Genomic DNA, 20,458 nt, shown 5'->3' with positions numbered 1-20,458 from the left:
TCCGGTTCCGGCGCCGCATGGAGTGACTGCTCTCCTCCTCAGCTCCCGCAGCACGATCGAAAATCGGCCTAAAAATCCTGCCTGAGAGCCACACCGAGTCCCCCTCCACCTCTGGGCAAGCCATCCACTGCCTATGGACCGTTTTGTGGAAAAATCCGGCGCCCGCACGAACACGGCCCAGACGGCGGCACCTCCGCCGGTGCTCGCACAAATCGAGGCCCCGGTCTCGGCCTACTCCGCTCCGCGGTCCACAGCACAACAAGCAGAGATGGAGGTAAGCGGCAGCACCTCCCCCCCTCCCTCCCCACACACATCTCTGCCTCTGCAGACGGGGGATAATACCACCGAGCGCATTGCCCAGGCCGTGGCGGCGCTATTAACCCCCATGATCGCGGCTTCGGTGGAAAAGGCCGTAAATGCCGGGATGGCACAGATCAAGGCCCAGTTGGGGGAACATGGCAAAAGGCTAAATGAACTCGAGCACCGCCTTTCCAACGCGGAAGAAGAGCTCTATCAAGCCCAGGCCTTAGAGCATGCCCAGGACAAAACCAACCAGTACGTGCTACAAAAATTGGATGATTTGGAGAATAGGTCTAGACGAAGCAATCTCCGTTTTGTGGGAGTGCCGGAGTCACTCCAAACATCCGCCCTGTCTGATTTTTGCGCCCGACGCATACCAGAAGCACTAGGCCTTACAGGCCCCTGCATGGTGGAAAGAGCACACCGCATGGGGGCATTTAACTCGGAACGCAAATCCCCGCGTCCTATTATTGCTAAGTATCTCAACTATGCAGACAAGTCCCTTATTCTGCAATCATTCCGGCAAGCCCGTCAGTTACAAATTGATGGCATAAAAGTGCTGGTCTTCGCTGACTACTCAATCGAAGTGTCAAAGAAAAGAAAAGCCTTCCAGCCAGTTTGCACGGAACTATTCAAGCAGCAAATTAAATTCTCTTTGGTCTTCCCGGCGATTCTCCGCCTCAAAGCACCAAACGGAGATCAACTGACCTTCCAGGACCCTGCCGAAGCAGAAGCCTTTGTGCGGTCGCGCCTTGCAACTCCGCACCCCCACTCACCATCTAAAGCTGCTCCACTCAACAGGCCCATGGACCAAAGAAGTCCACGTAAAGAATCCCCCAAACGCTTCAGGGCCTCAGACCAGGAATTTACCCGGCACACCACAAGATAACCGACCTGCAATAGGTCTCTCTCCTCTACTTTAGCACCCTTTTTAGGGCTCTCACTAATTGCCCTGCTACGACTGTACAGTGCATGTTCTTTCTAAATGCCAGTCTACTCGGCTAATTCCCCCCCCCTCCACGTCGCAAGGATCACCATCTACTCCACTGCGGGGTCAGGTAGACTCTCTCTTTTTTGGCATTTATGTTCTTTCACCTGCTGTTACTGATGCAATGCTCCTAATGCTCTAGCTGATAGTCTTATCTGCCTTACACGGCTTTAGTTTGTATCCCCCCAAGGGCTCATGTTTGTACTGTTTTGTTTGTATTATTTGACTAGGTGACATGTGCCTCCTGGCGTCGCTGTATGCATCCCTCTCCTACTGCTCTACATCTCAGGTAATTGACTTTGTGCCGTCTGGCGCCCTGCATTTCGATCTGGGCTCTCAGGCCCCATGTTGTCGGGATCGTGACAGGGGGGCTGGCTTCATACAGTGACTCCATGCGGAAAAAAGTGAAGTTCCCACAAATGTTGTTGATGTTTTTGTTGCCTATGTTCCAGGCTCTCCCTCTGTTACCCCCCGCACCTCCTACTCCCCCTCCCCTTCAGTGCACCAGTACACACCTATTTTGCACACCATCACCCTACTACGAGGTTCGACATCCCTCATCCCCAGCCACGGCGACCTTCCTTAATCTCATACTATGCGGCCCCCTCGCTGAAATGTCTGCCCAAATCCCTCTTACAGGCCCCCTAACATGAGAATAGTCTCCTGGAATGTAAAGGGACTTAGGTCCCCAAACAAGAGGATGAAAATTCTTAGACACCTGAAAAGACTCAAGGCAGACATCGCACTACTGCAGGAGACCCACCTGTCGACACCTGATTTTCCCCGCATGCAAAAGCTTTGGGTGGGTACGGTCATAGGCTCAGATGCTGTAGGACGCAAGGCAGGAGTTCTCCTATTAGTACACAAGAACCTCCCATGCACAATTCTTGCGGTGAACTCGGACACCCAAGGCAGACTTCTCTCAGCACGGGTCAGACTGGGAACCAGGGAGATGGTCATCTCCAATATCTATGCCCCCAACAGCCCTGGCAAGTCTTTCTACAGCGAACTCTCCTCGTGGCTCCTTCAAAACAATCACCTTCCTCACCTGATCGGCGGTGACTTCAACGATACCCTCAACCAGGTTGACGACAGGTCCTCCCCTAAACACATTAATCCCTGCCCAGACCCGAGCCGCCCCTCGCTCTTCGCGTCCACTATGGACTCCCTCCACCTCCGTGACCTCTGGCGCCTAGCACACCCTGCAGATAGGGAATTTACATTCTACTCCAATCCCCACTCTGTATTCACCAGAATAGATTACTTCTTTGGATCGGATGATCTAATCCCTATGGTATCGGCCACCGACATTCTCGACATCGCAGTTTCTGACCATGCCCCAGTCTTAATCTCACTCGATAACCTCGATCTCCCCCCTCACCCCAAGATCTGGCGGTTTCCCTCATACCTACACAACCATGCTGATTTCCAACGCTACATTGAGAAGGAATGGCTAGAATACTCCATGGCTAATGCTCCCCATACCTCTGACCCGAACCTCTTCTGGGACGCTGGTAAAGCGTTCCTCAGGGGCCGGATCATCTCCTATGCTGCCTCCTTCAAAAGGGGCACCGTGGCCAAATACAAACTAGCTAGCACACGATTACACCAGGCACAAAGGGCTCTTTACTCCTCTGACTCCTCAAAGAACAGGACCGAATGGCATGCTGCCAAGAGATCCTTCGATACCTGGGCAGATACACTAGAGGCAGTTAAAAAAGCAAAACTGGATGCCACCCTTCATAAGTTTGGCAACAAGTCGGGCAAACTACTAGCCAGGCTCTGTAAAGGCACCTTCAAACCTACACATATCACCTCCCTGAGGGACCATGGTGGCAACGTAAACACCACCCCCCCCACCATCAATGAGACGATGCTTCGTTTCTACTCGGCCCTCTACGCCCCAGACCCCATCAATAAACGAACGGCGGACACCTTTCTGGAACACTTAGAGATGCCCAAAATTACTCCGTCCCAATTGGAAACCCTCAACGCCCCTATATCCCTTGCTGAGATATCACATACCATCCGCAAACTTGCCCCCTCTAAGGCCCCGGGACCCGATGGTTTCACGGGAGAATTCTATAAGACCCTACAAACCATCCTAGAACCCACCCTCCACAAAGTGTACTCAGGCATATGGTCCGGCGGCTCATACCTCCCCTCGGGCAACCAGGCCATCATTAAATTGCTATCCAAAAAGGGAAAAGACCCCCTAGAACCCGGCTCATATAGACCGATCTCCCTTCTGAACCTGGATGTAAAAATCATCTCCAAAATCGTGGCAAATAGGCTCTCTGACATTATCCCCTCCCTCATCCATCCAGCGCAATCGGGCTTCGTGAAAGGCAGAACGGCCACCCTGAACATCCGCAAAGTCATGCTGGCTCTGGAGCACGCAAAACAACATCCCAAAGGGGATTTTGCCATCATCACATTAGACGCCGAAAAAGCCTTCGATAATGTCAGCTTCGAATGGCTCTCTCTATCGATGGCTAAAATGGGCTTCTCTGGTCCCTTTTGCCATCTTATCGACGCCATGTACACCTCCCCCTCAGCAAAACTGGTAGCAGCGGGCCTCCTCTCAGAGGAATTTCGTCTCCACAAGGGAACCCGTCAGGGCTGCCCCCTCTCCCCTCTCCTTTTTAATATAGCTTTGGAACCTTTATCTAGGCATCTCAACCAGGTAGCCCCCCTCCATGGAATTCGGGTCGGTGCCCACGAACTCCGCTCCTCCCTTTTCGCGGACGACGTCCTAATTTTTACGGCGGACCCCCCCTCAGATATTCCCACCGTCAAGAACATTTTCGATACATTTCGTGAATGCTCGGGTCTTAGGATCAATTATAGCAAGAGTGAGATCCTCCCCCTGGGTCTTCCCTCGACGCCCACTTGGTCCAGCCACTCCATATTCTCGGTTGCCACTTCTCACATCACTTACCTTGGCATCAAGATCGGTAAATTGCCCTCCTCTCTGTACCACCTAAACTACCCCCCTCTGATTCAAAAGATATCTCAAGAACTGGTGAACTGGTTGGATCTGCCTCTCTCGCTTTTGGGAAGATGTCATCTAGTCAAGATGGTCAGCTTTGCCAGACTATTGTACCCAATGCAAACCATCCCTTTACTCCTGCGCCATAAAGACGTCAAAATCATAGAATCGGCTATATCCAAATTCATCTGGCATGGCAAGAGACCACGCATTGCTCTGAAAAAGATGTGCCTTCCCAGACGCGAGGGGGGTGTCAGTCTCCCGAATGTCAGATTATATAATTTAGCATGTTTGTTAAGATTTGGTTTAGACTGGATAACGCACTCCTCAAGGTACTCTAATTATTCCCTTGAATCTGCCATGGTCTACCCCCTTTCCCTGGCTGCCCTCCTCCACTGCAAGTGGAAATCAACCACCCCCATTCTCCAGCATAACTTGCTACTCAGGGACACTGTCATCGCCTGGAGAGAAAGTAGAAGAAACTTTGGACTCCCCCCATACCTGTCACGTCACCTCCCGATCCAAGGAAACCCTAGCTTTGCCCCGGGATTAGTCCACAAACCCTTCAGAATCTGGCAGGAGAAGGGACTCACGCATTTTATCTCCTTATGTGAACCCACAACTGGACGCACCTTGTCTTTCGCTGCCGTGGCCGAACGCTTTACTCTACCCCAATCCCACGCCTTTCATTTCTGGCAATGCACCAACTATCTACGTGCCACCTGCAATGAGTACAGCAAAAGATTTGCCCCTGACTTTACGGACCAGCTACTAGCAGAGGGCACATACAAGATCTCAGACATTTACAAGCCCATGCTACACATGACCTCCCCCTCCCTGTCATCCTCATCGGTGGCTAACTGGGGCAAGGACTTTCCAGATGACGACCTGATACATAAGCTACTACAAGGCTACAATACCGTACAGAAACTCACTCCCAACGAAATCTGGAAGGAAACCCAACTCAAGATTCTTCACCGAGCACATATCCCCTTCCTGCGCTCCTCGCAGGAGCCAGGCTCTCCCGAATGCCCATTATGCCACCACCCACGACCCTCTCTGACACATCGCTTCTGGGCATGCTCCTTCATCTCCACTTTCTGGGACCAAGTGCTGGCATACATTTTCGAAATTACCCTGCTGAAACTGCCTAAGGACCCTCTTCTCCTCATTTTCGGCTACTGGGACCCTCTGTTACTTCAATGGTCACGCCAAGGCGGCTCTCCTGCAACCACTTCCACGTCCACCGCACGACCCTCCAAAGAATGGCCTCTACTTTGCCTACTCGTCGCACGACGAGCCATCTTAAGAAACTGGATTTCTCCTCACCCGCCTTCTGTCACCCAGATTAAACGAGACATCCTCCTCCTCCTCTATAAAGAACGGGCCACCACAGACTTCCATCAGGCCACTAAAAAAGCCCGTTTCCTCTCCATCTGGCATCCCTTTATGCTTTCAAACCTCTCACAAGAAGACCTGGACGCTTTTGATCAATATTCCTTTTCTTTCTTAGAAGCCAGGCCTACTTCGCTCCTAGGAGGAGACCCCCCCCCCTCAGTCTCCTCTTCCACCGCAACAGATTGACTATCTCTGCAATTACCCATGTGTCGCCTCCTCTCTCCCTCTCCTTCTATATATGCAAAACCTCTACTATAGTCATTATCGTGTGTCAAGGTGTGCTCCCCCTCCTCCCTCCCTCCTTCACTCCTCCCCTCCCCCCCCCCTTTTTCTTTTATAGGATCCAACCTGTTCACAAACCGTTAGGGACTTGAACCACTGCATAACCCTCATTGCTGTTGTTCTCTGTATCTGCCTAGTTACCCGCAGGGTATGCCTATATGGCGCTGTTTGTTCTGTATACATGCGGCTTTGATGCCTTGTACACTTACATCATCTGCCCTTCGCATTGATTTTACTGTATGTACCTATTTTGTAAAACTTAATAAACATATTTTGAAAAAAAAAAAAAAGATACTGTAGCTCTGACTATGGGCGTGCTGGGGAGGTGGGAATGGGCGTGTTTAAATGGGAGGCATCTGGCATCTGTGCAAGGTAGAAATAGAAATGAGAACTAGGCACGTTCGCATTTTCTCACAACAAAAATGCGGCACTCCGCATGCACGATGCCGCTAAGCATCAAGGGAATTGTAGTTCCTTTGAAGCCGTGACCTGGATGCAGGGAGCTCACTCGAAAACCAGGAAGTAGAGGAGAATATACAGAGAGGACGGAGGGAGTGCTGATTGTAAGGGGAGGGCCCGTGGGACCCAGAAGCTCTTAGGAAATATGAGATACTCCTGTTTCAGCTTTCCCAATGCCTCTTATGTGTAAATCACCCTGTGTCTCTAATAGGGGCACAGGGTGAATGAGAACCCCACTATGGTCTGTGCCAGTCAGATTCAATGTGGTATACATTGTATATATTGTGTGTTGGCTGTTGTGCACTATAAGCTTGCTGTGATGAAAGGGGTGGGGTGTGATTGCATCCTATTGTCTATTGTGGTAATTAAGTCTGCTACTGTGATGATGTGGATTGGAGCTTGGTAGACAGCCTGGCTACCTATTATGGGATGTTTAAGTGTCTTGCTGTGAGGAAAGGGGGGGTCACTCCAGCAACCCCACCCCCCCCCCCTGCTAAGACTGTTTACTGAAGGAGAAGTTTGAACACACCTGACCTGTATCACCATTGTCATTGGACAATTTAACCCACCCTGTTTCCCAAGGGTGGGAGGGATGTATTTTGAAGAGAAATGTGTTACCATGTGCTTGCAATAAAGATTCATTCCCTGTTTGAACCTCAAACAGAGCTATGTGTCTCGTTAATGGGGGGGACTCGTATGGGTCGTGTTCACCGGATTGTGGAGACTCGATAGCTGCCTTGTGTGCTGGAATGGAATATCCTAAACGGCTTTAACCCCTGTCCCATTTGGGGTTCCGTTACACTGATAAAGCGGAATTTTCTAACAGGTAACTAAACAATTTCTGTACAAATAACATCTAGATTCATGATCTATATTGCATATAGATCAGATATTGCCCAAAAATATTTTACCATTACAACCCCTTTAATTTTTCTGTTATCAACACGCATGCTGGAGTGAGAACAATAATTTATCAGTTATCTGGTGTGAGTGGATCATGGGTGTAATGTCAGGCTCCTGCAGACAAGTCCTTTAGCTTTCTGCCCATACATCTGTACAGGCTTTTTGTTAGAAATCTGGAGGACTTGTGAATGGACTATGAGAGCACTGATCATCACAATCAAAGTCCATTGATACTACAATTCTGCCTGCCATGATGGAAGACAGGACTTGTAGTTTATTCATTCTCAGATTCATGTGAATTAATACCATGGCTGTGTGGGCAGAGCTGTTTTTTAATGTGGTTGTGGTTTTGGGAGAGAGGAACCTACTAACCACTGGCACGGGGGTGAGGGAACATGTGCTGGAACATTTTACACCGTAAATATGTTTCTGCCATGTAACATGTTCCAAAAGGTGAACTTATGGCCCGCACACACGATCAGAATTTCCGTTGGGATAAACTCAGATGGATTTTTCTGACGGAATTCCATTCAAGCTGTCTTGCATACACACTGTCACATCAAATTCTGACCGTCCAAAACGCAGTGTAGTACAACACTACAACGAGCCAAGAAAAATTAAGTTCAATGCTTCCGAGCATGTGTCAACTTGAATCTGAGCATGCATGTTTTTTCTCCAGCAGAGTTCCATACAGATGTTCTCTTTCTAAGTCCGTCGGAATTTCCAATGGAGAAACGCCAATGGGGCACACACATGGTCGGAATATCTGATGAAAAATTCTGTCTGACTTTTTCCATCGGAAATTCTGATCGTGTGTACAAGGCTTAGCCTTTAAAGCATTACCTATGGAAAAGTGAAGGTACTAAGGTTTGTCACCATTTCAGAGGTACAGGTAATTTTAGGGTTGACATACTGGCTATTAGGGATGGGCTGACCAGACCCCTGTTCGGTTTGAACCAGAACTTTCAAATACTGAGAAAGTTCAGACCCAAATAACGAACCCCAATAGAGTCAATCGGACCCGAACGTCAAAAATCAAAAGTGCCCTTTTTAAAGGCTTATATGCAAATTATTGGGCATACAATGGTTATAGGGATCTGGGTTCTGCCCTGGGGGACATGTATCAATAAAAAAAAATTATGAAAAACGTCATTTTTAGATGAACAGTGATTTTTATATTTTTAAAGTGAAAGCATAAAAATGAGAAATTCCTTCCAACATAGTGCCTGGGGGGTCCCCTTAGTCTACCTGTAGAACTGCAGATCTGTACCATGTCTAGAATCTGCTGCAGCATTAATTGCTTTTATAAAGCTATTTTCCCTACAAACTATCATTATTTTGCTCAGCAACATCTGGTGAGACAGTGTGTATGATGAGGCCACACTGTAGTGCACTGGGAACAAGATTAGAGATTTTTTGGATACATTCTGGTGTCACTTTGACTTTGGATAGAAGTAACGGGTGCAGAAAAATTGTTCTTTGGGTATCGGTGGCGCCTTCCCACTGTAACCCTATAGAGGTGATCGTAATGAAAGCAAGAATTGGCCTTGCTGTAAAAAATTGCAATTATATGCACCTGTCAAACAGGTGCAGAAAAATGTGTCTTTGGGGACTAATTCTGCCCATGAAACCTATGCCAAAAATATTCTTCCAGATGAAATGATTGAACACCCTCAAATCTAGGCAGCCTCGAAGTCTTGCAGAGATTCCACATCCAAAAAAGACTTAATCAGTGACATCGGCATCAGGGGCTTCATAGCTGGTAATCTAGGACTGATTCATTTTAATAAAAGTCAAACGGTCCACGGAGTCTGTGTACAAATGCATTCTATGATCAATAACAAAAACTCCTGCAGCACTGAATGCCTGTTCTGAAAGCACACTGGATGCAGGGAAGCCCAACAACCCAATAGCATACTTGGCAAGTTTGCCTTCAAACACTGGGCATGTGGGTGGCAGTGACTGTGTTTTTTTTCCACTGAAGCAGATAGGGCATAGAAATTTGCCGGCTACAATCTACAGCTGGTGGTGTGCTGCTGGTAGATGTGCTGCTAGGACCTGGGACACCCTGTGCTTTACCATCATCCCTGTCAGTGGAGGCTGCTGAAAGGTATCGCATTGGCAGACTTAAGTGGGTAAAGAGGAGGAGGAGAAACAGATTTGTACCCCTTTTGTGTGGCTTTTAGGTGCTTTTTCCAACGGGCTGAGTGGTTGGACATTAAATGCCTTGTTAGACATGTGGTACCCAAATGGTTGGTGTTTTTGCCACGTTTGATGTGCTTAAAACACAGTTGGCAGATAGCAACAGTGCGATCTGCTGCAGATGAGCTGAAAAAGGCCCGGGCAGCTGAGCTTTGGGGAGTTAACAGCTGCAGAATGTGATGGAATAGGGTGGCTGCTCTCTACCCTTTCTTGATGTCGGCCTCCTTGGGGTTGTACTGCCTCACCTTCGTTTTCCTCTTATGCTCTATCTGGCACCCAAGTCGCATCAGTGGCCTCATTATCATCATATCCATCTCCTCCATCTTCATCATTACCACTGGAGACAACTTGGCAATACGCTGCAGCTTCGGGAACATGAATGCCAATTTGTCTACCAGTGTTCCTCCCTCTCTCTAGGCTCATGTTCCTGTCATCCTCAACCTCAGAACCAACATCTGAATACAGTAATGGCTGGGCATCATCAAGAAGCAAGTGGCTGACACTGTGGTCAAATAACTCATCTGACTCCTCAATGGCTGATGTTAGGGCTATGGCAGGAATAGATGTGGACAAGGATTCAGGTTTATCCACTCTGGCAACTGCAGGGGACTGCACACTTGTCTCTGCTTGTGTGACAGAGGATGAGGAGGATGAGGAAGGTTTAGTAAGCCAGTCCACCACCTCCTCTGCATGCTGTGGCTGGATAGCACGAGCAAACTCACTAAACAGAGGAAATTATGCCCTGCCTGAGGACTGACTACCACGTCCACCTTTGCCTGTGGACACATTTGTTGCTGGCCCCCTTACAGTGCCAAGGGAACGTCTGCCTCTCCTTGTCCTCCCAGACATTATTGGGAGGGAGGGGGCAGTGCTTATAAGCAAGTGTAAAGAAGAAGTTGAATTTTGTACGTAGATGCACTTTAATCAATGTAAAGAGGTGTTTGGTGCACTTTAATTTGAGTAATCACACTATACAGACACACTCCATGGATACACTATAATATACTGCAATATAATGCCCCAAGCATACAGTGATGCACAGAACTACTGTATTTGGCGTTAAACTGGCAGTAACGCATGCAAAACTATATGGCATTAAACTGGCAGTAACGCACACAAAATTATATGGCGTTAAACTGGCAGTAACACACACAAAACAATATGGTGTTAAACTGGCAGTAACGCAATCAAATAGACGGTGTTCAACCATAACTACACTGACGCTATCTGAACTATTCCTACTCTAGCTATACACTAATGTCAAGATTACTGACACGGTCTCACTACACTACAGTGAAACTATCTGATCTGTGCCTACTCTAGCTGCACACTACGCAAAGCTGAATGATGGTCCTCCTCATTACACTCACACTATCCCTAGACTGACACTAAACTAATATTCTAAACTGACAATTTAAGCAAAATATTGCAGTATAGCACACTATCTAACTAACTAATAGCACTAAACAGAGCCCTGTTCTATCTCTCTCCACGCCAAAATCACACTGAAAATGGCTGCTATTGAAAGAATACTTTTATACTGTGGGGTGGGAATGAGCCATGATTGGATAAAGTCATGATGACAGTCATAATAAAGTCGCTGAATGACCGAACAACAAAAGTTTGGCCCGAACTTATGCTCGGGCCCGAACCATTTGCCCATGCCTACTGGCTATATATTTATTCAGTGCAACCTCATCTTTTACATTTTCCAAATAAGTGGGTAATATATTACATTTGTATGCCCTAAAATTATCTTAGTGTATCTTTTACTGAAAACAAAAGATTACATTTGGTAAACCATTGCACTAATATCATGTGACAGAAAAAGATGATACTATAAGCGTTGTTTCTCCAGGGTCTCTACTTTCAGAAAATATACTGTATACTGTTTGGGGGTTTTATATAATCTTCAGGCCTAAAATGATTTTTTTTAATGTAGCACTACCCCCGGAGGAGCGGCTAAGTATTTTTGGGTGGCACGTTACCTCTGGCTCGAACCAGTGGTCATCACCACCATCTGACAAAGAGTCCAGATCAGAGTCCGCATACTCTTCTGCAGGTAAACATGTGCGCACAAATTTGTCACTTTATCCCCAGCCTGCTTACCAGCCTGCTTACCAGTTCCTGTCATGGGCTCCGCGAGGGCAACATCTTCTTCAGAGTCTGGTCCTGGTAGATGCTGGGGTAGGCCTCGACCGTGGCCATGGGAAGCCTTCACATAGCCCACCTTATTCCCGGCGGGTATGGTAGGAACAACTGCCGTGCAAACATTTTCTGTAACAACATCTGCTGGTGGCTCAGGAACATTTTAGCGACATCATTGTTGGTTTCACTCACCGTAGCAGACACAAAAGGTGAAGAGCTGGAAGTAGGTCAGGAAATAGCTTAATCTAAAGTGACAGCGCCTGTAACCCAGTCCACTCGATAGGCGCGGGGCGTTTCAGTAGACTGACCAACTCCAAACAAATAACTCCTCCCCCTTCTGGCTCTTTTCTGGGCATGTCACTTCACGCACTTTTCTCAGTAACACGTGCAGCCGGCATCTCAGTCAAACAACCTGACCTTAACCTCTTCTTTACGAGCACAGTTCAACACCCCAACAAGTTCAGACTCTCAATAGCTAAATTACTTTCCAATTTTGTTGCTAGAGGTAACAGCCTATCCCGGACGAGCCCCCACATGTAGCACTACCCCCGGAGGAGCTGTTGAGTATTTTTGGGTGGCACGTTACCTCTATCTTCTCGCTGTCCAGGGGAAATGGAGAGTCTGAGGAATTCCAATGTCCACACAATGCACTTCTTTTTCTGAGATTTATTTGTAGAACTTGGTAGAAAAGAAGTAGAAAGGGGTGGAAGGGTAAATAGGTAGGCTGGTTCAGGTGTATAATCACAAAAAGGAAATACTCCTGCTTCCAGTAAACAGTCTCTCATCACCACTCTAGCCAGAGTGGGTATTACTCACCCGGATAGGTCCCTCTCACTGGCCTAGCAGCCGGGATAGCGCACGGAATAAAGTACAATCTCTGCCACAGACCTTCCTTTATGAGGAGACACTTTTGGTCCAGAATCCCCTGCCACAGGATTCAGCACCCGGATCTCTCCAGCTTAACCTTGGTAGAACTTTGGATCCGACAAATGACCACTGTCAAGCCTCTCAGTGTATGGTGCATCCTTCAATTAAGTTTCCAGGCCTTCTCCCAAGATACCAGCCTCTTGCATGGTCCTCTCCAGGTTAGGTCCTCCCCTGGCTTCCTTCATCAAGTGGCTTCCTCCCGCAGGGCGGACAGCACAGGATCACCTTTTGCAAATGCAGGCCCCAGTCTGACTACTGGGCCTACCAGGCAAAACCGCATCCCCAGACCAACGTGGTCCCAGAGTCAGGCCTCAGGATGTGCAGATGGGCCACGAGGCACGAACAACGAACCCCCGCCAATGGCGTCTGTCCCTTAAGTACCCCTCCCCAGCATGCACAGCGGGCGACCAATCCCACTGATTCACTGCCGAGGGGGACACCCAATACACTCTGACTTTGTTGCTGCCACCCTTAGCCTGGGATGGTAATAACACCCCCATGCAAGCAATGGTGGGTACTTCCAGCACAGCCATGGATGGAGCAGAGGCTAAATTGCCCTCAATCACATTTTTCGGAGCCAAATAACAGTTCAGACCCCCACGAAATTTACAGCAGCGCCTGTTCCACAGGAGCAGGGCGCTACATTAACATGTGTGCAAAAATTGAAAAAACTGTTCCAGAAGTGAAAGGGTTAAACACCTCTAAACTAAACATGAACCTAAACTGGATGTAAGCTTTGTCTGGGTGCATTGTGTTCCAGTACTGAACTAACAGAGTATAAAAAGATACAAGTAAACTTTCATTGGACGCTCTCACCTTATACTTTAGTGTGTGTGAATTTATTTCAGATTTTTTGTTATTTATTTTAAAAGAGAAATCCATGTCATGTAATGCCTGAGCCAAAATGTAGACTGAGATATACACTCTATAGGATGTTTTCTCATCAGGAAAATATAAATGAAGTCGAAGTTTCTCATCGCAATTCCTAAGAGGATCTATATAATTATGTATAATTGGGATTATGACATTTTTCATTTGGTTGTTTGAAAAGCATCTATATTCAGTTATGAGAATATCCTCCATCAGGGGGTCATTTGGGCGGCTGGATGGATAAATATTATAAAAATATTCCAGCAATCCCTTTATGTGGAGATAGGGGAATGTAAACGCCAAGCTGCAGTTACTGAGAGCAAAAAATATTTCAGTCATTGACCAAGAATCTGGTATAATAAATGTTTTCTCCGTGTAATAAGGGACATTATGATACAAAAACCGGTAATAAGTCAGACTAACGGAGCCACAAATAATAAGAACTTCCGTGGTTGAGCTCCGCAGCTCTGGAGGAATTTTCTTACAGTTCTCATTAGACACCAGAATCTTGAATTCAATACAAATCCCATGATCAGATAAATGTTTGCTGAGATGTCGGATCTCCCTCTCTCCGTATTCATCATCAGATGTAAGGATCCCGACCCAGTTCCACTTCAACCTTTCCAGTAACTTTGCTATGGCCACATATTGCATCTCATCATCCGGAACTGTCCGGAAAAAGTTTGGATACATCTTTCTATCACTCAGCAAAGTATCTCTGGCTCCATAACTAATCTAGAAAGGAAGAAAAGTCTGTATAAATAATGTGGAAATCTTAATATCCAAATGGACAGAAGAAAACTTTAGAACATTTTTAAATGGTCTTTAGAGAGCAACAAAGTGTCGTCTGAGCTGTCTACAAGAGGTCTATAAGCAGATTTTAGTGGTGCTTTCATTTTCACCGGACCAACCAGATAAAGATGTAAGAATAAATGTATTATTTCATAAATGATTACATCCATCAGTGAAATCTCATAAGACATTAATGGTCGAATTTATTAAAACTGGAGCAGCCAGAATCTGGAGCAACCAATCAGCCTCTATCTTCAGCTTGTTTAGTTAAGCCTTGAAGATGAAATATGGAAGCTGATTGGTTGTCATACACAACTGCCCAGATTCTGGCTGCTCCAGTTTTGATAAATTCCCCTCTAAGGGTTCTTCCTCCTGTAATCCCACCTAGGGGTCTCCTGATCATCAGTTTACCGGACAGACACTCCCACTGCAAGACTGATTTTGGCTTTAGCTGGAGGTGGACAACCGAGTATAAACACAATTACCAGCTCAGCTCCTGAACCTGTATATCATTTATGGACCAGATCAATGTTTACATTTCCATTATGGGTCTGTCTATTCAACCAGAACTCTCATTTCTTCAGATAACAAATCTGTGATATACTGTATATACTGTAACATTTTCTCAAAATAGAAAAAGGTGCCAACCATATGTGGATATGTGTGACAGCTGCCCCTTTAAGTGTAAATCACACAATTAAATCAAAAAAATATATTAAATCAAAAAAATATATAAAGTAGGTGCTAATTAACCACTTAAGACCGTACCATTATGCAGGTTAAGGACCGCGCCCCTTTTTGCGATTCGGCACTGCGTCGCTTTAAGTGACGATTTCACGGTCATGCGACGTGACTCCCAAACAAAATTGGATTCCCTTTTCCCACAAATAGAGATTTCTTTTGGTGGTATTTGATCACCTCTGCGTTTTTTATTTTTTGCGCTATAAACAAAAATAAAGGGACAATTTAAAATAAAAAATCTATTTTTTGGGACCTTATTCGTCGACTTTTGATGGGAGAGAAATGTGACAGACTCACCCGGGACATCCCCAAACCATCTTATGTCTAAAATCATCCTATGTCCACTAGGGGCATAGGATGACTTAGATATGATATCTTGGACTACCTGAGATGGGATTATTTAATTATTATCCACAATATATTCCAGGATATCTGTAAGAACTATTTACAGGTTGTTGATTCTGAACTCAACGGGTTATTTGTGATGCCCTGTACACACGATAGGTTAGTCTGACGAAAACAGTCTGATGGATTTTTCAATCAGTTATCCGTTGAAGCTGACTGATGATCAGTCGTGCCTACACACCATCAGTTAAAAAACGATCGTGTCAGAACGCGGTGACGTAAAACACGACGACGTGCTGAAAAAAATGAAGTTCAATGCTTCCAAGCATGCGTCGACTTGATTCTGAGCATGCATGGATTTTTAACCGATGGACGTGCCTACAGACGATCATTGTTCCTATTTTTTTAACCGATGGATAAATAACCGATGGGGCCCACACACAATCGGTTTCCTCATCCTGTTCATGTACTGAGCTCGGGTCAAAATATTAACCCCAACACAAAGCCCAAATGCAGCACAAGCTCTATGACGAGAACGTGCTTCCAACATGGCTAGAAACCGGTCAGCTGGTCAGAAGGAACAGAACTGGTCAGAAGGAACAGAAAGTCCTATGAAGAATGACCTGAAAAACAGAAACGAGTGGACAAGAAAGCACTGAAAAACAAATACGACCTGACTACATGCCCTAAAAGACAGGTAAAAACCCACAAGCACCAACTGAAAACCAGAAAACGATCTGAAAAGCATGGAGACTGAAATTCAAGATCTATCTATAGATAGTCCTCTCCACAACCCTGGCCCGGTGTTTGTGGGGGTTTGCAGGCGGGAGGCTTTTAAAAATAAGGAGGCCTCCAGATACGGACCCCCCTATGTGAATGAGTAAGAGGGACATAGTACTCCTACTCCTTCACAAAAATGTAACCTATAGATAAAGACACACACATTTTACAAGTCCTTTATTTAAAAAAAAACACCCAATAAAAGCTCCTCATTGTAAATCCATCATTATTTTTATGCCTACTGCCTGCCAACCTGTCAACACTAAAAACCCAACAGGCCCAGTGCACATGACAGGGAAGGGATGGGTATAGCAATGATGTCATTGATCAAATATGGTCATGGCTGGGGATTAATGGCCATGTAAGCAAATGACATTGGTAACTTTGGTGGCTCCTAGTTTCCTGAAATATTACTTGCATATACACTTTTTTACCAAATGTATTGGGACACCTGCCTTTACATGCACATGAACTAATGGCATCCCAGTCTTAGTCCGTAGGGTTCAATATTTAGTTGGCCCACCCTTTGCAGCTATAACAGCTTTAACTCTGGGAAGGCTGTCCACAAGGTTTAGGAGTGTGTCTATGGGAATGTTTGACCATTCTTCCAAAAGCACATTTGTGAAGTCAGGCACAGATGTTGGATTAGAACGCCTGGCTCGCAGTCTCAGCTCTATTTCACCCCAAAGGTGTTTGCAAAGTGTGGACCAACACAATATTGAACCCTACGGATAAAGACTGGGATGCCATTAAAGTTCATGTGAGTGTAAAGGCAGGCATCCCAATACTTTTGGTAATATAGGGTATGATTATCAGGGGACTGAACGGGAAAAAGTTCAGGCATTTGTCCAAATACAATAACAGCCAAAGATTGGACCGAACCATTGGCCCATCCCTACACAGCACTGCCTTCTTTTTTTAGAACAATCTTATGCCGCATACACACGATCAGGCTTTTGGCCAAATCACATCGGAATTTCAATTGAATTCCATCGGAAAAATATAGAATAGAAAAGTCCAATGGAATTCATCAGAATTTCCAATGAAAAAACTCAGATGAGGCTACACACGACCAGAAAATCCGATGGAAAAAGTCAGACTTTTTCCATCAGACTTTTTCCCTCGGAAATTCCGATTGTGTGTACGGGGCATTATACTTTGCGATGCTTTGCCACAGGGATAATTTATACCCTTTTGACCCACCTCATCATAAAACGACTAGCTGTCCTAACGTTACATAATATAGGAAATTCATCTTTTCTTACCTGGGTGTAACCATATAGACTCAGCAGCTGGGCCATTTGGAGAGTGGTGTCAGAAATGAGATCTCCAATGAAACCAGCCAGGGCACCCCGCTCCATACAGGAATAATTTGGGGCTTCCTTTGTATGTCCAGACAATATCTGTAGAACGTCTTTTATAGCTTTATTCACATGCCCACAAGAATCATACACATGATATCCCAGAGTTATGTTGGGAAGAATATCTGGACTGCGGTTTATCTCATCAATAGCAAATATAAAAGCCAGGAGATGTCTGTATTCTCTCCGGTAAACCCTGCAGAGAATGGAGAGCTTTGCATTGGTCTACAGGACAAGGATTCAAGCAGAAATTATTTCTGCAAAAATAGATAATACATTTCAACCACAGATCTATGGTGGGAATGATATTCAATCATTCCTGCACTTATATAAGTTATACCTGTGGTTGGCAATTTAGGAGGTCTAGAGGACCTCAGCTGTAGCCCCTGATATCACCAAGTAGCCGCACATAATATTCAGTGTATGTAATTCTTCAGAAGGAGGTCAGAGAATGGAGACTTACTAGAGGAAAGGGTCAGAGACTACAAACTTGCTACAAGGCTGGTTGGAGCCTACAGACATGCCGTAGGAGACATTCAGGACCAGAGATAAGACAATCTTCCTGGGTTTAGTTTGTGAAAAGTTTATCAAATCTTGCTTAAATTCTAAAGTTTGTGAACTGTCAGCAAACCCCATTGAAGTCCATGGGGGAGAATCTTGTTTTTTTAGTTCTCTCCATTTCTAGAGCTAATAGACAAACTATTGTCAAACAAAAAGGCATGGGAACTGGCCACTGCCATGATGGGTGGGGGGGGGGGGGCATGTACCAATACCATAATAATAACAATTTGTCTCTCCCTACACAGTATTTTCAGCTCTCCATAACAGATCCCACACATTAATAATATGGTTGATGTAAGCTCACCTTTTTTTCAGAAAGTGGGTTGGGTTATTTATTTCCATATATTATTGGGTCTTGTGACCGGGGTAATGACTAGGGATGGTATGAACCCAGGTTTGAACCAAATCTTGCTTGTTTGGAGGTTAGACAAATGGCTGAACTAATTTTGAATGTGGCCCGGTCAAACCTCCGGCACCAGCTGGAAGGGAGACATTTGGTATCAGAATGACTAAATGTGACCTCTTCCCTTCTGACTGGTTCTTAGAAAACCGTAAGCCACAAACATAATCTGCTCTGTCGCTCATTTGTTTTGGCGGGTGGGATCAGAAATGTTGGACAAACTGATTGATAATGGATTTATATTATGGATTTTTTTTTTTTTAAAAAGGTCTTGTCAAAAACGGTGGTGTGCTTATTTTTTCAATTAATCTATGAATGATGGTATGGTTCAGATGGGGAGGCTGAAATCTTACTTCACTTTTCCTGGTCTGACAGGGGCCATGATCATATACAGTAAGTGTCACATGTGGATTTTGGGTGGAACCACATGATTTTTTCTGCCTGAAATTTCATCTTAAAATTCGTACTAGACCCTACTGGTCTGGTATGAATATTTATGGGAAGACCATATGCCATTTTTTGAGTGTCATCTTTATCAGACCATCATCAGGGATAAGGGTCATTTGTGCATCATTAGGGGGAATTATACACATTTTAGTTTTGTGTGGGGTCCACCATTAACATCTATACCAGACCCTCACCTGGGATAAGAGTCTGCTATAGATTAGGTGACCCCTCAGCTGTTTGGTAGGTGGTTGAAGCTGTGATTTTCCAGCAACTTAAACAGCATTTTTTTTTATTTGCAAATGTTAATGTTGCTGTTGTAGGTTGTGTACATCATCCAGATGCGCCACTTCACCTGCAGGGTCAGGGAAACCCCAAAGGATGTTTGTTATTTCTTTTTCATTCCTGTTCACTTTGCCTATGTACTCAAGGGGTCTAATCACCCCCCCCCCCCACACACACACGCACAGTTTTTCAGTTTTCATCTCTGACAGCAAAACAACCCCCATGTTGTAGAGTTGAGGAGAAGGGGAGACATTCTTTAGTTTAGCAAAAGAAACTTGACAGAGCTGACACCATTCCTTGTTATTTCATTTCACAAATAGAATTATATTGTCAGTCCACAACAAGAACAGATTGATGGGAATTGTCCTGTGACTGCGTTGTCTTTAATCCTTTCTCTGTCACGTTTTGTGTGAAATATTAAGAGGTGTAAAAAATTGTTAAACCCCCCAAACAATATATTTTCTGAAAGCAAAGACCCTGCAGAATACAATGGTGGTAGTTTGATGTTTTATGATATTAGAGGCGCAGTTTATTAAATAAATATTTTCAGTAGAAAATACACTAAAAGTAATGTTACTGCACACAAATGAGATGCATTACACAACTTTTGTTAAAATATAAATGAGGTTGTTCCGAGCAAATAGAGACCCAACATGTAAAGCCTTAATGTGAGCCCCTCCACATCGTTGCTAAAGGAAAAGTTCCTAGAGTTCTGTGTTTAGATGCGGTATGTGTAGACATAACGGAGATGTTGTTAGAATTGGTGAAAATCTTTCCAATGTACACCTGCGTGTATCCACAGCAGAAGGGCGTCATGGTACTGCGTAGTACCAATCGGTGGACACAGGTGGTACAGGCGATGTTAAGCAATGTTGATGAAAATTGGTTGCTGTACTGTTGGTTAATTTTGTGGAAAGTTGTCTCACAGTTCTCTTCGAGAGTGCTTCCAGTGGCGGTTGTGTGCAGAAGGCGCTCAGGGGAATTGTTAGAGGAATCAGAAATAATAGACATAGTGGAAGTCTCTACGTATGCTGATGTGATGGGGTGTATTCCTACTGGTGTGGTCCGAGGCATGGCTGAGCAGTGGTTGGTAAATGGCGCGCGTACTGTCTCATCCTTTAGACCTCATGTAAAGGAAGGGCTTGGAATGGACGTGGCAGTAGTGGGAATTTGGTCCATCACTCGCAGAGAGGTGCAGTTTGAGGTACCCGGAGACACTTTGACAGGAAATAACAGTAATGGTAACTGTAACGAAAAAGTGTATGAGAAGCACTGTAGAG

At 45.4% G+C, this 20,458-nt stretch overlaps 1 protein-coding gene across 1 annotated transcript in view; it reads right to left on the bottom strand.

Moving 5' to 3' along the window:
* The window catches only part of LOC120925120 (extracellular calcium-sensing receptor-like), a 37,977-nt gene extending 17,725 nt beyond the window's left edge, over nt 1-20,252 (bottom strand). The window contains exons 1-6 of the mRNA XM_040335994.1: nt 20,010-20,252; nt 17,393-17,713; nt 13,416-14,204; nt 11,865-11,889; nt 11,646-11,783; nt 11,513-11,580 (exon numbers count right to left, since the gene is read on the bottom strand). Of these exons, the coding sequence (XP_040191928.1) occupies nt 11,513-11,580; nt 11,646-11,783; nt 11,865-11,889; nt 13,416-14,204; nt 17,393-17,713; nt 20,010-20,252 (1,584 nt within the window). The remainder of the gene's footprint in view (nt 1-11,512; nt 11,581-11,645; nt 11,784-11,864; nt 11,890-13,415; nt 14,205-17,392; nt 17,714-20,009) is intronic.
* Nucleotides 20,253-20,458: the final 206 nt, after the last annotated feature.

This window comes from Rana temporaria, chromosome 1, assembly GCF_905171775.1.
Source record: "Rana temporaria chromosome 1, aRanTem1.1, whole genome shotgun sequence".
Taxonomy (NCBI): Eukaryota; Metazoa; Chordata; class Amphibia; order Anura; family Ranidae; genus Rana; species Rana temporaria.
The sequence above is the reverse complement of the archived record's forward strand: the minus strand, read 5'-3'. Positions and strand labels throughout refer to the sequence as shown.